At 38.5% G+C, this 12,468-nt stretch overlaps 1 protein-coding gene across 2 annotated transcripts in view; it reads right to left on the bottom strand.

Annotated features, from left to right (window-relative positions):
• Window positions 1–12,021, bottom strand: part of GYS2 (glycogen synthase 2) — a 56,265-nt gene extending 44,244 nt beyond the window's left edge. For both annotated transcript variants that reach the window (XM_082419749.1, XM_082419750.1), the window contains exons 1-2: window positions 11,168–12,021; window positions 209–390 (exon numbers count right to left, since the gene is read on the bottom strand). In XM_082419749.1, coding sequence (XP_082275875.1) covers window positions 209–390; window positions 11,168–11,285 — 300 coding nt within the window. In that variant the 5' untranslated portion in view covers window positions 11,286–12,021. The remainder of the gene's footprint in view (window positions 1–208; window positions 391–11,167) is intronic.
• Between the last annotated feature and the right edge of the window lie 447 nt (window positions 12,022–12,468).

Genomic DNA, 12,468 nt, shown 5'->3' with positions numbered 1-12,468 from the left:
AATGTTTTACCTTGTGCAAGTTTGAATGCAGTAGCTATTTCAAATTTTTTCCGATTGTAATTATTTAGTCACTTGTATATCCAAGTTTTAACTTCCCCTTTGGTCTCTATTTTTCTATAGTAATTTACTCATGTTCTTTATTTTATGTTTACTCTCCTATTACATGCAAGGCAATTCCATAAATCACTTCAAACCAGGTATCCTTTACCCGGCAGCCATGTTTGTTCATCGCGTCCACTGCTCTTCTCACAGCATCATTTACAGGTTCACATTGTTCCACCTGAGTCTTCATATTATGCTCAAAATATGGACCAAGCAGAAAGTAATTGTCTCCCCACTCATCTGCTGTTGTTCTGGCCTTTGTCTGAATCACAGTGTAGATGCCACCAACTGTTAAAAAGAAAACGTCCCATTATCATTCAGGTTAGTAGTTTAAGTGATGAAGGGGTGGACATGAGTCTTCATTTTTTTCTATGTTACTTAAGCCAACATTTTTTTACTGAAGTATAGTTGATATACAATATTAGGTTGGTACTCATTTTTAAGTTAGCATTTGGGATCCATCAAGCGCAAGGGTTTATTTAACTTTCTAAAAGAAAAATTTTAAGGAACACTATCAAAGAGTTACTATTTTGTTCAATTTCATGCTGGGTGCTTGTCAGAAAGCAGCAGGTTGGCAGCAGCAGAGAAGTACAAATATTTCAAGGAAACCTGAAGAGACAATCGGAATAAAGCAGTACTTGGCTTAAACCTCTATCCACATGGAAGTGTCAAAGGTGAGACAAACGGCTATTGCCACGACACATGCCCTCAGCAGCAGTAATCACCTTTTACCCCTTCTCCAACAGTGGTCCAAGGGGATAAAATATGACCAAGTAACAGCCACTGCTCAAATTATAAGTCTCCCAGGATAAAGAGCCTCTTCCCTTCTAGGGACCAAGCAAGTACCTTTTTTTAAAATATATTTATTTATTTATTTATTTTTGGCTGTGTTGGGTCTTCGTTTCTGTGCGAGGGCTTTCTCTAGTTGCGGTGAGTGGGGGCCACTCTTCATCGTGCTGTGCGGGCCTCTCACTATCGTGGCCTCTCTTGTTGCGGAGCACAGGCTCCAGACGTGCAGGTTCAGTAGTTGTGGCTCACGGGCTCCAGACGCGCAGGCTCAGTAGTTGTGGCTCACGGGCTGCAGACGTGCAGGCTCAGTAGTTGTGGCTCACGGGCTCAGTTGCTCCGCGGCATGTGGGATCTTCCCAGACCAGGGCTCGAACCCATGTCCCCTGTATTAGCAGGCAGATTCTCAACCACTGCGCCACCAAGGGAGCCCCCAAGCAAGTACCTTTTGACAAGGAGAAGCAGCTGATGGATTTTGAGGGGAGATGCTTGGCCCAATCCTCATGTCAAACCCAGTGACACAAATACAAGTTTTCATATGGTATTGCATTTTGCCTCTCTGGCATTGCTGCCACCACTATTAAAACACAAAGCCAAAAAATATGTATACTCTTGGAAAATATACATACTGTTATACCCAGCATGTTTACATCTGGAAAACTGTCCTGGGGGAAAAATAAGAAGATGTGTGTATAAGGATATTTATTAAAGAATTATGGTGGTGAAAAATTGTAACCAACTTAAGTTGAACTAGTTAACTCACGTAACCTGTCTAAGGCTCCATTAGCTCACCTGTTCAAGGGGGCTAAAACAGTATATCACTTGGGGAGGAAGGGCAGGCTGGAGCAGGAGTATTAAAAATTAGACCTCATTGAAAAGGTGATATTTGGAGTAAGTACTTAAAAGGGTAAGGAAATCAGGCAAGTGGATATCGTGGGGAAGAATGTTTTAGGCAGAGAGAACAGTCAGAGCCAAGGCTCTATTTTGGGAGCAGAGGGTGCAAGCAGAGAGTCCTAGGCATTCAAAAGGAGGGGTTCAGTAAACAGGTAGGAGGAATAGAGAGGACCAAAGGGAAAAAGACCTTCAGTAAACTGGACAGGATACTTCCCGTGCCAGCTCAAAGCAATCACCTCGTATGAGAATATGAAAACAATCTGAATCAATGTCTTGAGCGATACTTTGTCCATGAACCACGGGCAAAGGAACGACTCAAGAAATCCTGTATAAAATTCCCAAGCCAGTACAGATTCTGGCACCAATCATCAACCCCACTTCCAAGAAAAATTTTGTTACTTGTATATTAAGAAGAAAAAGTCTTATTTTTCACCATGGTTTTTCATAAGGTATTTCAATTCTTCAGGATGTAAAGTCTGATACCTACTGCATCTCTTAAATTTCTTATTTCAGTAAATTAGACCTTAAATAATAAATCTTACCGATAGTCATAACTGAGAGCCAAAAGGTAGAATTGCCATTTGCAAATTTTTTTAAAAGTCTGAATCACTCAAAATACACATTTTGGTAAATTGCCTTTTGAGAGGTGAGACACAAAAGGCAAATGTTAGTACTATTACATGATACAACGGGGTTCATTAATTTATAAAAGAAAAGAGCTAATGTAACTACCAAAATGTAAATATTACATGTAATTTTCATAAGAGCCTACATAAATTTATTGTCCTTAGAAACTTGATCTTTAAGAAAAAACTTTTTGATCACACCTAAAAGAAATTTAAACTGTCACTTGAGCAGCCTCTGATAATAAGGACACTATCAGTCTCAGCTCAGGTGGCTGATGAGGACAGCGTGGGACCAGGAAGAGGCTCTGCAAACCTGCAAGCAGAGCCTTTCAGACTGGACCAGAGCAGACAGGACTCACTTAACCATTCAACCACGAATCTGAGTCTACATAAACTGATGCCAACATCAAGGATGCCTAAATATTTCCCCAAATTCCAGAAAAATTTAGGAACCGTCAAAACCACTTGTTGAGGAAAAAACGTTAGAGAAATAGTTTGCAAGAGCAACTAAAAAGAAGAACTTTTCTCTAAAGTCTTGGAGTCACATCTTAGCAACATATTTAAAAGTATATATATTTATATAAGCTTTATTCAAGCCCACTGTCAATAAAAATGGAAAATCTCCAAATAATTCCTCCTCTTTGTAGACTATTTCCCTTCATCTTTATATTATCCAGGGGACTATGTTATCAGGTTCTGATGGCATACACTTATTAAATGTCTAATTCACATTTCTAGTCTTGAAAACTCTCTTTTATTTGCAGCTGTGTACCTTGCCCAGAGACCTTCGAACATCCTTGTTTGTTAGATTATGTGTTGCAAATTGAAATACACTCGGGTTAATGCAAACACATTTTTATTTGCTAAAGGATGTCAGGGAGAAGAGAAATTTTTTATTTCAAACAAAATAAATGGTTAGATTTGAGAATTGAAATGCAAAGATAAACACAATTAATTTGCTGCTTCTTTTTCCCATTTGAGGCCTTCAACCTTGAGATAAATAGTCCCCAAATAGCCTTAGAGTGTTTACAAATACTATGGCTATGTTTTTTTAGTCTATCAGGAATAAAAACATAAAATTTTTAAAAATTTCATCCCATATTGGTTGAGGCTTGATTGTAAATAAATCTTTCCCCACCCACCCCCAGGCTTCTCCCCGTACAGTCTTTCTGTGGGGAGGTCCTCTTACTGCTATTTCACATGTTCAAGCTCCATTTCAGGCCCTCTCTGTCCTTCCCAGATTTATATGCCAAAGACTTTCCTTAATTTTCACTCTATTTACCACCTTATACCCCAAACTCCTCTCTCGGCACACTCATTAAAGATGAGTATGATAGCTGAGAAATAGGGTCATTCCTATTTTCAAATCTGGAGTACAAACCAAAGGTTCACCAACACATATTTTTTAATGAATTATTGTTTTACCACAGTGTAGGTCATTGAATTTGGACTTACCCTTCACTTTCAAACATGTACTTTGTCTTTTATTGATCTATACTTTCCTGAAACAACATGGAAGCTGTCTTTAGTGTGAGGGCAAAGTATCAAGCCTTTCATCAGAAAGAAAAGATGAGCTATCATAGCACATATGTCAATGAAGTAGCTAAAATCTCAAGTTTTTAATCTAGAAACACTGCTGATATTGTTAAAAGCAGAATTCCAAGGCAGTATGGAAGGTGGGCACCAGCCAAAAAAAGGAGATATATGTTATAATATATAAATATAAGTATATATAGAGAGAGACTCTTCACTATTTTTATATGGTTGAAAGTCAGAGAATTTAGAAGTCTATGATTTCAGTGTGCATAGCTACTAATCTGACCCTCCTGTCCCAAGACATAGTTAAAGAAGCAGGGATAGTCATTACACAGTTGGACATCGTTCTCTGAGGCAGCAGGTCTTGGTAGGAAAGAGATTAAATGCTACTGGTGACGATGGCCACCAAATGTTTGTGTGCCTAGCAGTCAGCTGGGTGTGTGGTTCAAATCAAAGCAGCCGCAGTCCAAGGGCAGTGGGAGATGATACACTAAGAGCATGCCCACAAGCACGCCCCACCCTGATTACATCCACAACGGCAGCTCTGAATATTTTATACAGGAAGGGCTTAGTCATGGCAATCTGGATGAAAGGGAAGTGGAGAGACCGGTGCTCATCTTGAAGGTATGTGTGTGACAAGCATGGTTCTTACAGAGACTGTGTGTTTCATGTGGTGTGGTTCAGGATGCTTTTGACATGACATGGCCACTGCATATCCACACCAGGCAAAGAAACCCCAACCTCTAACTACAGCGTTGCCCATGATTGTAGTAACTTTGATCCATGTATTTTCTTTCTCTTTCTTCTTTTGCATTTAAAAATAGAAACATGCAATTGCTCATAGTGAGAGCTAGTGTGAAAATGAATGATTCAATGCCCCCACTGTATGAATAAACTTTATAAGAAATAATAATAAGGTAACAGAGTGTTAATAGATGCTAAGCACAGTTCTAAGTGATTTACAGTCGGTATTTCTTTTAGTTTTCACAACACTATTAAGGAAGATGCTATTATTATCTTTATTTTTTTAGACAGGGAAACTGAGACACAGAGGGGCTATGAGACGGATCCAATATTACAAAGGTAAGGATGGAGTTGGGATTACAATCCAGGCAGCCTGACTCCAGAGCCCACAAGCTTTAGATTGCAGGATCGTAAGTATAGTTGTCCCTTGGTACCCACAGCAGGTTGGTTTTGGGACGCCACTCCCCAACCACCACTGTGGATACCAAAACCCAAGGATGCTCAAGTCCCTTATATAAAATGGCATAGTATTTGCATATAACCTATGCATATCCTCCTATATACTTTAAATCATCTCTAGGTTACTTATAACACCTAACACAATGTAAATGGGGGTGTAAATAGTTTGCTGGTATGTGGTAAATTCAAGGTTTGCTTTTTTGGAGCTTTCTGGAATTTTATTTCGACTATTTTTGATCCAGAGTTGGTTGAATCCGCGGGTGTGGAACCGTGGATACGGACGGACGATTGTAACTCTATGGAACAACATACTGATGAGTCTTTGAAAATGGTGGTGGGAGGGGCGGAGGGAGAAAGCGAGCTGTATCACGCAGAGATAAGCATCTTTAAGTCTTGGGGAGGGTGGAATCCTTTCTACTCTGCTCTAGAGAAAGGCCATTTGGAAAACAGCACTTAGGGGAAATCGCTTTTTTTTTTTTTGGCTCTAAACATTCTGGGTTAATAAAAAGGAACCCAAGGTTAAGGGAACTTTAGAGCAGTGGTTCTCACATCAATCATAGGGGCCTGGGGCTTCCCTGGTGGCGCAGTGGTTGGGAATCTGCCTGCCAATGCAGGGGACACGGGTTCGAGCCCTGGTCTGGGAAGATCCCACATGCCGCGGAGCAACTGGGCCCGTGAGCCACAATTACTGAGCCTGCGCGTCTGGAGCCTGTGCTCCGCAACAAGAGAGCCCGCGATAGTGAGAGGCCCGCGCACCGCGATGAAGAGTGGCCCCCGCTTGCCGCAACTAGAGAAAGCCCTCGCACAGAAACGAAGACCCAACACAGCCAGAAATAAATAAATAAATAAATAAAATTAAAAAAAAAAAAATGTGAGTCACAAACGTAACTTTAAATTAAAAAAAAAAAATCATAGGGGTCTTTGGAAATCTGGTGAAATCATTCAGTCCTTTTCTCTGACAAAGCACGTACACGTATGAGCACACAATTTTCACATACAATTTTAGAAGGTTTGCAAACTCCTGGAAGTTCACTTTCATCAAGGTCCCCACCTTTAGAACTCCTGCCTCAGATTGCAGTAGTGGACTTGATCGTAATCAGTTTCTACCACATCTTTTCGACTGTAGTTTTCTGAATTATTCCGTGTGCCTTTTGTACCATGTAACCCAGAACTATTGTGTCCAGTTTGAGGAGGGAGCAGGGAGAAATATTCTGTCAGGCAATAAGCTGGTGTGGACAAAGAATGTCACCTGCCATTTCAGTAAACAAAGGATGTTTTGTGCATAAATGCATCAGCCACTGCAGCTGCCCCGATGGTACACCCTGAGGGGAATTCAGGATGGAGAAAAACAGGATACTGGCCCTAGATAGTTAAGAAGCGTATCAAAGGAATGATTTCAATGAGCCCAGACTCTTGCATCTTTCCAAACATAGAAAATACTTAAAGTCATTAGCTTGAGATGTCTGTCTTTGTAATTAGCAGTAACCTTTTGATGTCTGACTACATGTTCATGTTTTGTTTTTTTTTTTTTTCAGCAAAAATTGCTATATATCCTGGCTCTTGCCTTACCTCTTTGGAACAGTCCCTCAGAGTGAACTGAGAGGCTATGGTCCTCAGAAAGTCTGCTGAATAAAACGCAGTTCTCAACTTTTAGGTTGTGCAATCTTTTTTTCAGTTGACACTGGCTTGGTGCTAAAACAAATTGTTTTTAGTCAACTTTTAGAGGGAAGCATCCATTTAGTGACTAAATTTCAGAAGTGTTCACGTTTATTAGAGTAGCTTACATTATTTTTGACAACATTCATTAAACTCTTTTTAATGATCCTAAATATCCTCAACATGGTCATTGGTCCACAATCTACAATGATTTGGGCAAGTTTGTACAGAAGAAATGATTGTAGCAAAGAAGTTGAAAGTAAAGCTTATTTCCAATATTGGGGCAAAACTCTCCATCCTAGACCATGGCACAGTTACTTTCCTGCTAGCCTGTCCCGCAACTAGTAATAGTGCTTTTTGTGGTGTATATATACAATGGAATGCTACTCAACCATGAAAAAAGAATGAAATTTTGCCATTTGCAGCAACATGGACGGACTTGGAAGGCATTATGTTAAGTGAAATTCGTCAGAGAGAGAAAGACAAATACTGTGTGATATCACTTATGTGTGGAATCTAAAAAATACAACAAACTAGTGAATAAAATTGAAAAGAAGCAGACTCACAGACATAGAGAACAAATTAGTGGTTACCAGTGGGGAGACGGAAGGGAGGAGGAGCAATGTAGGGGTAGGGGGAAAAAGTTATTATGGGATTATATGAAATCATGTGTGTGAAAGTTGCAAACTGTAAAGCACTATAGGATTTAAAGAATTTTTCATTCAGTAAAAAATATTAAAAATAAAAAAATAAAAGAAACCACATCTGACTCCTTAACACTTTCCATTATCTAGAACTTCAGTGGCTTCCCATCCTTTGTGGATTGGAAATGTAACTCCTTAAGGCTATTAACTCACCATACACTCCACAGTCCAGCCCTTGCTGGTCTCTCTTGTCTCCTCTCATGCTCCACTCCTTTTCTGCCTCTGAACTTCCCTCAGATCATTGAACAGAGTATATTTCCTCACCTCTGCACCTTGGCATGTACAGTTCCCACGCATAGAACATGTCCCCTCTTTATCACCGCCTCCTCATCTTTACCCAACAGCTATTCATCCTTCAGGTGTCAGCTCAAATGTCTTTTCATCAAAGGTTCTTTCCAAGCCTCCAACTAGGTAAAAACCTCCCCCACCCTCACCAAATTACAGGCAGACCTCAGAGATAATTGTAGGCTGTGCTCCAGACCATCCCAATAAAGCGAGTATTGCAATAAAGAGAATCATGAATTTTTTGGTTTCCCAGTGCTTATAAAATTTATGTTTACACTCTACCACAATCTATTAAGTGTGCAATAGCATTTGCCTAAAAAAATAATGTACATACCTTAATTTAAAAATACATTATTGCTAAAAAAGGCTCCCCATCATCTGAGCCTTCAGCGAGTCATAATCTTTTTGCAGTAGTAACATCAAAGATCACTGATCACAGATCACCATAACAAATACACTAATAATGAAAAAGTTTGATATATTGTGAGGATTATTAGACTGTGACACAGAGACACGAAGTTTGATGCAGGGGTGCCACAAACCTTCAATTTGTAAAAAAAAAAAAAATGCAACATTGGCTAAGTACAATAAAGCGAAACAATAAAATGAGGTCTGCCTTTATAGTCCTAGAGCACCTTGTTCTCATTCTTACACTCATTACATTTGACTACAATTGCATGTTCAATGTCCATCTTCCTACAAGTTCGTAAATTCTGGAAGATTAGGAATCAATTCTGTATTGTTAAATTCTAAGCCCCTTGTTTTCCAGTGTCTGATACCCAATAGACACTTGATGAATCTTTATTGAATAAGAGCAATAAATTTCAAGGTTAATGTGAACAAGTAGAAAAGGTTATTTTGACATCTGAGAATGAACACCCAATAATTTAACTATGACTCTCTTGTTTGCTATATTTTACACATTTCCATTGTTCATGGGCAAAATTCTGGCAGTAAGGAATTTTTTCCCCTAAGAAATCTTTTGTCTTCTTGGATATGAATACATTTTCTTGTGTCCACAAAACATTGTAAGATGGCTGGAGCATACTACATTCATTTTATCATGAAGAAACTGATATTCAGACAGTTTAAGGGATTTTTTTCTAAGTCTTAGAAAACCCTGACCTTTTTGACTAAAGTCCTGTGTCCGTTCGCCTACAGGGCACTTCCTTAGAAATTGGACATTTTAATTTGTAATGCTTGTGTGGTAATAAAAAAGAGAAGTGGACTCGGAGGAGACCTAAACGCTAGTCCCAACCCTGCCATTTGCTTGGTCATTTAATGCCTTGTAGGCATCCTTTTCATCTATGAAGTGGAGGAGTTGGAGTCATGATCTCAGAGATGCCTCCTATCACTGCTATGAACTGCAGGGAAGTAAAAGTTCAAAGTAAATTTTTTCAAAGAAACTGTAGTGTCAATGTCTTATCAGGGATGGACACAATAATTGTCCATTTATATAAAAATTTCTTAAAAATATGACCATGATAAATATTAAAGGTATGTTGGAAATGATACCAATTTGGGTAAATCACTCTGTGGGTCCCATCTTGACAAGAAAATTCCCTTCCTCTTGCATGGGAAATGAAAGAAAATAAGTATCGAAGGCAACTTAGAGGTTGAAAAATAAATGTATTCATTCCTTCATGCAAAAGAAAAAAAACCCATTGAGCATTTTCTATGCACCAGGCACTGTTCTAGGCCCTGAGAGCTGCATGCATGTAGTCAGGATATAAGATCTGTGGGATAAACAGTTTCACCGGTGTGTGCCCAGCACTGGGAGACAATGTCCCAGCAATGTTTGCTAGAAGGAAGGAGAGGGGCTCTGCTCAGGAGAACCCACACAGAGGTCTTCTGAACTGATTCTTGGTGCAAAGGAGTGTCCCCCAGTTTTTTCCACCAATGAGCTATATCCTTGAGTTCCTGCTTACTCTGTAGAAAACAACCTCTATTTCAAGTCACAGTCTGGGATTTATATGTAGTAGAGATGGCTCTGTTCCCAGGAGCTTTGGGCATATTTAAAAACCTTGGACTGGAAAAAGAACATTAGGAACAGCTATAAGTATAATACTTCACGCTTCCATATTAAGGTTTCTGTCGCTTTTCCTTCTTCCTCACTAAACTACAAAGAGGAAGACTGTGATTTGTTCTCTGACATTCATTCCGGGCATTTCTAAATAGGAAGAATTCATTTTTAATTTTTATTTTATGATTTTATGAATTTTATGAATGCATACACATGAGAGCTTTGAACACTGAGCATAAGGTAAAAATCAGATTCTAAATACAATTTCTCTGATTTTGAGGTTTTGCTGGCTCTGATTAGCTAAAAGGAAGAAGTAATGTATCACATTCATGTTTATTTCAGATCCTTTAGACTACTGCAATAAACATGTCATAAAAAATAAAAATAAAAAAATAAATTTCAAAAAAATGAACATGTAATAGATCACATCACAAGTTATCATTTCAGATCCTTTAAATTCCACAAGTTATCACTGCCTTACCCATCAATCTTTTGACCTGGTTTTTCATGACCTTGAAGAACTCAACCTTCAGAACGGCTCCTTTTTCTTTACCAATATTCCTTCAGTATTAGTGGTAATAGTCTTGACACTTTTAAACTAGACAATATCAATCCATGAGGAATAGTTTTTTAATAATTTTACAGATACCTTTATCATAAAAGTCATTTAGGTCACAGTTCTCTGCCTTGCCATCTCCAATCCAGCATAAGTGATACTATACCTTATTAGGAAATTGTTTTAGTTTTGGCAATTTGATTTCCTTTCTTATTTTATAATTTCTATGTTTATGTAGTATTGAAGAAAAAATTACATGCATTCTTCTTAATAGGAGCTCAATATTATGCCTTCTGAACTGGTTCTAAGTTAAAACTTTAATTCCAAGCTAATCTTGAATTATTAGAAATGTTGTTAAATATTTCATATAATCGCTAACAGAGTGTGGGGTTAAAGTTTCTAATTGGTCCTGATCAGGCACAGTTCTCCCTAAAATAAAGTACAAAATTGTGCTTTTCTTTGCTGAGAAAAATCATAAGACCAGAAAGGTAAATATTAACTCTATATTCCTGTTTTGTCATAACACGGATTTCAAATTTTAATTTAAATGCACATTCTCTGGCCATGACTAATATTTTCAGTTTTCTCTTCCTTCAACACATACACCAGTTTAAGTTTTCATTGCCTTTCATTTCAACCTTGTCGAAATAGACAAGGTTAAACGTAATCTAAACGTATTGGTTTGAATACTTTCCTCACTCACTGGCAAGTCATTCTTACTAGAGAGCATTCTGTGAAATCCTAATCTACATTCTTCAGCAATCTGGTAAATAACCACCTCAGGGGCAGTACAAACCTTTATTGGTCACTTCCCAAGCGACTTCAAAGAGAAGTAAATCCTCCACAGGGAGTCTGGCTTCCCACCGAGGAAACCCACCCAGGGATGTCACAGATAGCGATCGGCCTCGGAGCATTCTTCCTTCAGTTCTCTGGCACTTTTGAATCCCTCTCTCAATGAACTGTAATCCTAGGAGTGGTGCACGTTAGGGACTCAGAGGTTCAGAGCTGGTAGATCACAGGCTTTGGTAGCTTCTCACAGGAATAAACCAGCAGAAAGAAATCTCATGGCCTTCCCAGAGAATTTCCAATGGAAGGCAGAATTCTTGGCTCCTTTTACAGTCTTTCTGGGAAGGTCCAGTGAGGACACTATCTCCGATCAATATCTACCCAAACAACCCAGAACAATCACAAGTAAAACCCTCCAGTTTGGGGCTTAGGTAAGCACCCCCCGGGATAATGGAATCTTCACAGGCTGATCATGACGTGAGTCCGGACATTTAGCCCTTGTCCTCTTGACCAAACTCCTAGACTCACACAGTCACCAGTACTTATTTCATTACCTCCAAAGTGATCCAGGAGTAGCAGTTCCCCTTATAAATTTTGCAGACCGTTGTACGTTACACGTAGAATTGACTGGGATGTATTTCTAAGCTCTAAATCCCTTTAGATTTCCTAAGTAAGTGTTATTTTTTCTCTTGATTCCCATTTCTAGATCACTAAGAAAAATTATTTCTACTTATTTCATTCTACATTGACAAATCTAATTTTGATGATAGGCATCGATCTTGCTTCCCCTTTCCTTAATTACTTTTCTTAAAAATTTCCCTATGAAAATGCCAGGATGTCTTTGAGTATAACATACAAAGAATGTAATTTTGACTGACCCATGATCATCAGACCATCGTTTTAATGAGGTTGTAGAAATTAATTTTAGTCATATGTGTACAATTACCTCAAATATTATCAAATTGATAAAAAAATAATTCCATGGATGTAAAAGTGTTCAAATATGGGAAGAAAATTGCAAAAGACATTAGGTTCTGAAATATGGTCAGGATCAGCCTGTCAATAAATGCTATAAATGTATATGTTTTCCCATGTGTTTGTATGTATATAAACATGTATGTGCTAATTTATTTGCACACACAGCTACACTCTATATTGTTCCTAAAGGGAGTAAAGACATTCACAAAATGAATGTTTTGAAACCTCTTACTTTACAGTTTTAGCCTACAATCATTATGTTTACATTACTATTCCATATAGTAGCAGAATTGAAATTCACACAAAATATCCTTCACGTTAGAATTATGAGCA

Source organism: Balaenoptera physalus (genome assembly GCF_965194825.1).
Source record: "Balaenoptera physalus genome assembly, chromosome: 13".
NCBI lineage: Eukaryota > Metazoa > Chordata > Mammalia > Artiodactyla > Balaenopteridae > Balaenoptera > Balaenoptera physalus.
The sequence above is the reverse complement of the archived record's forward strand: the minus strand, read 5'-3'. Positions and strand labels throughout refer to the sequence as shown.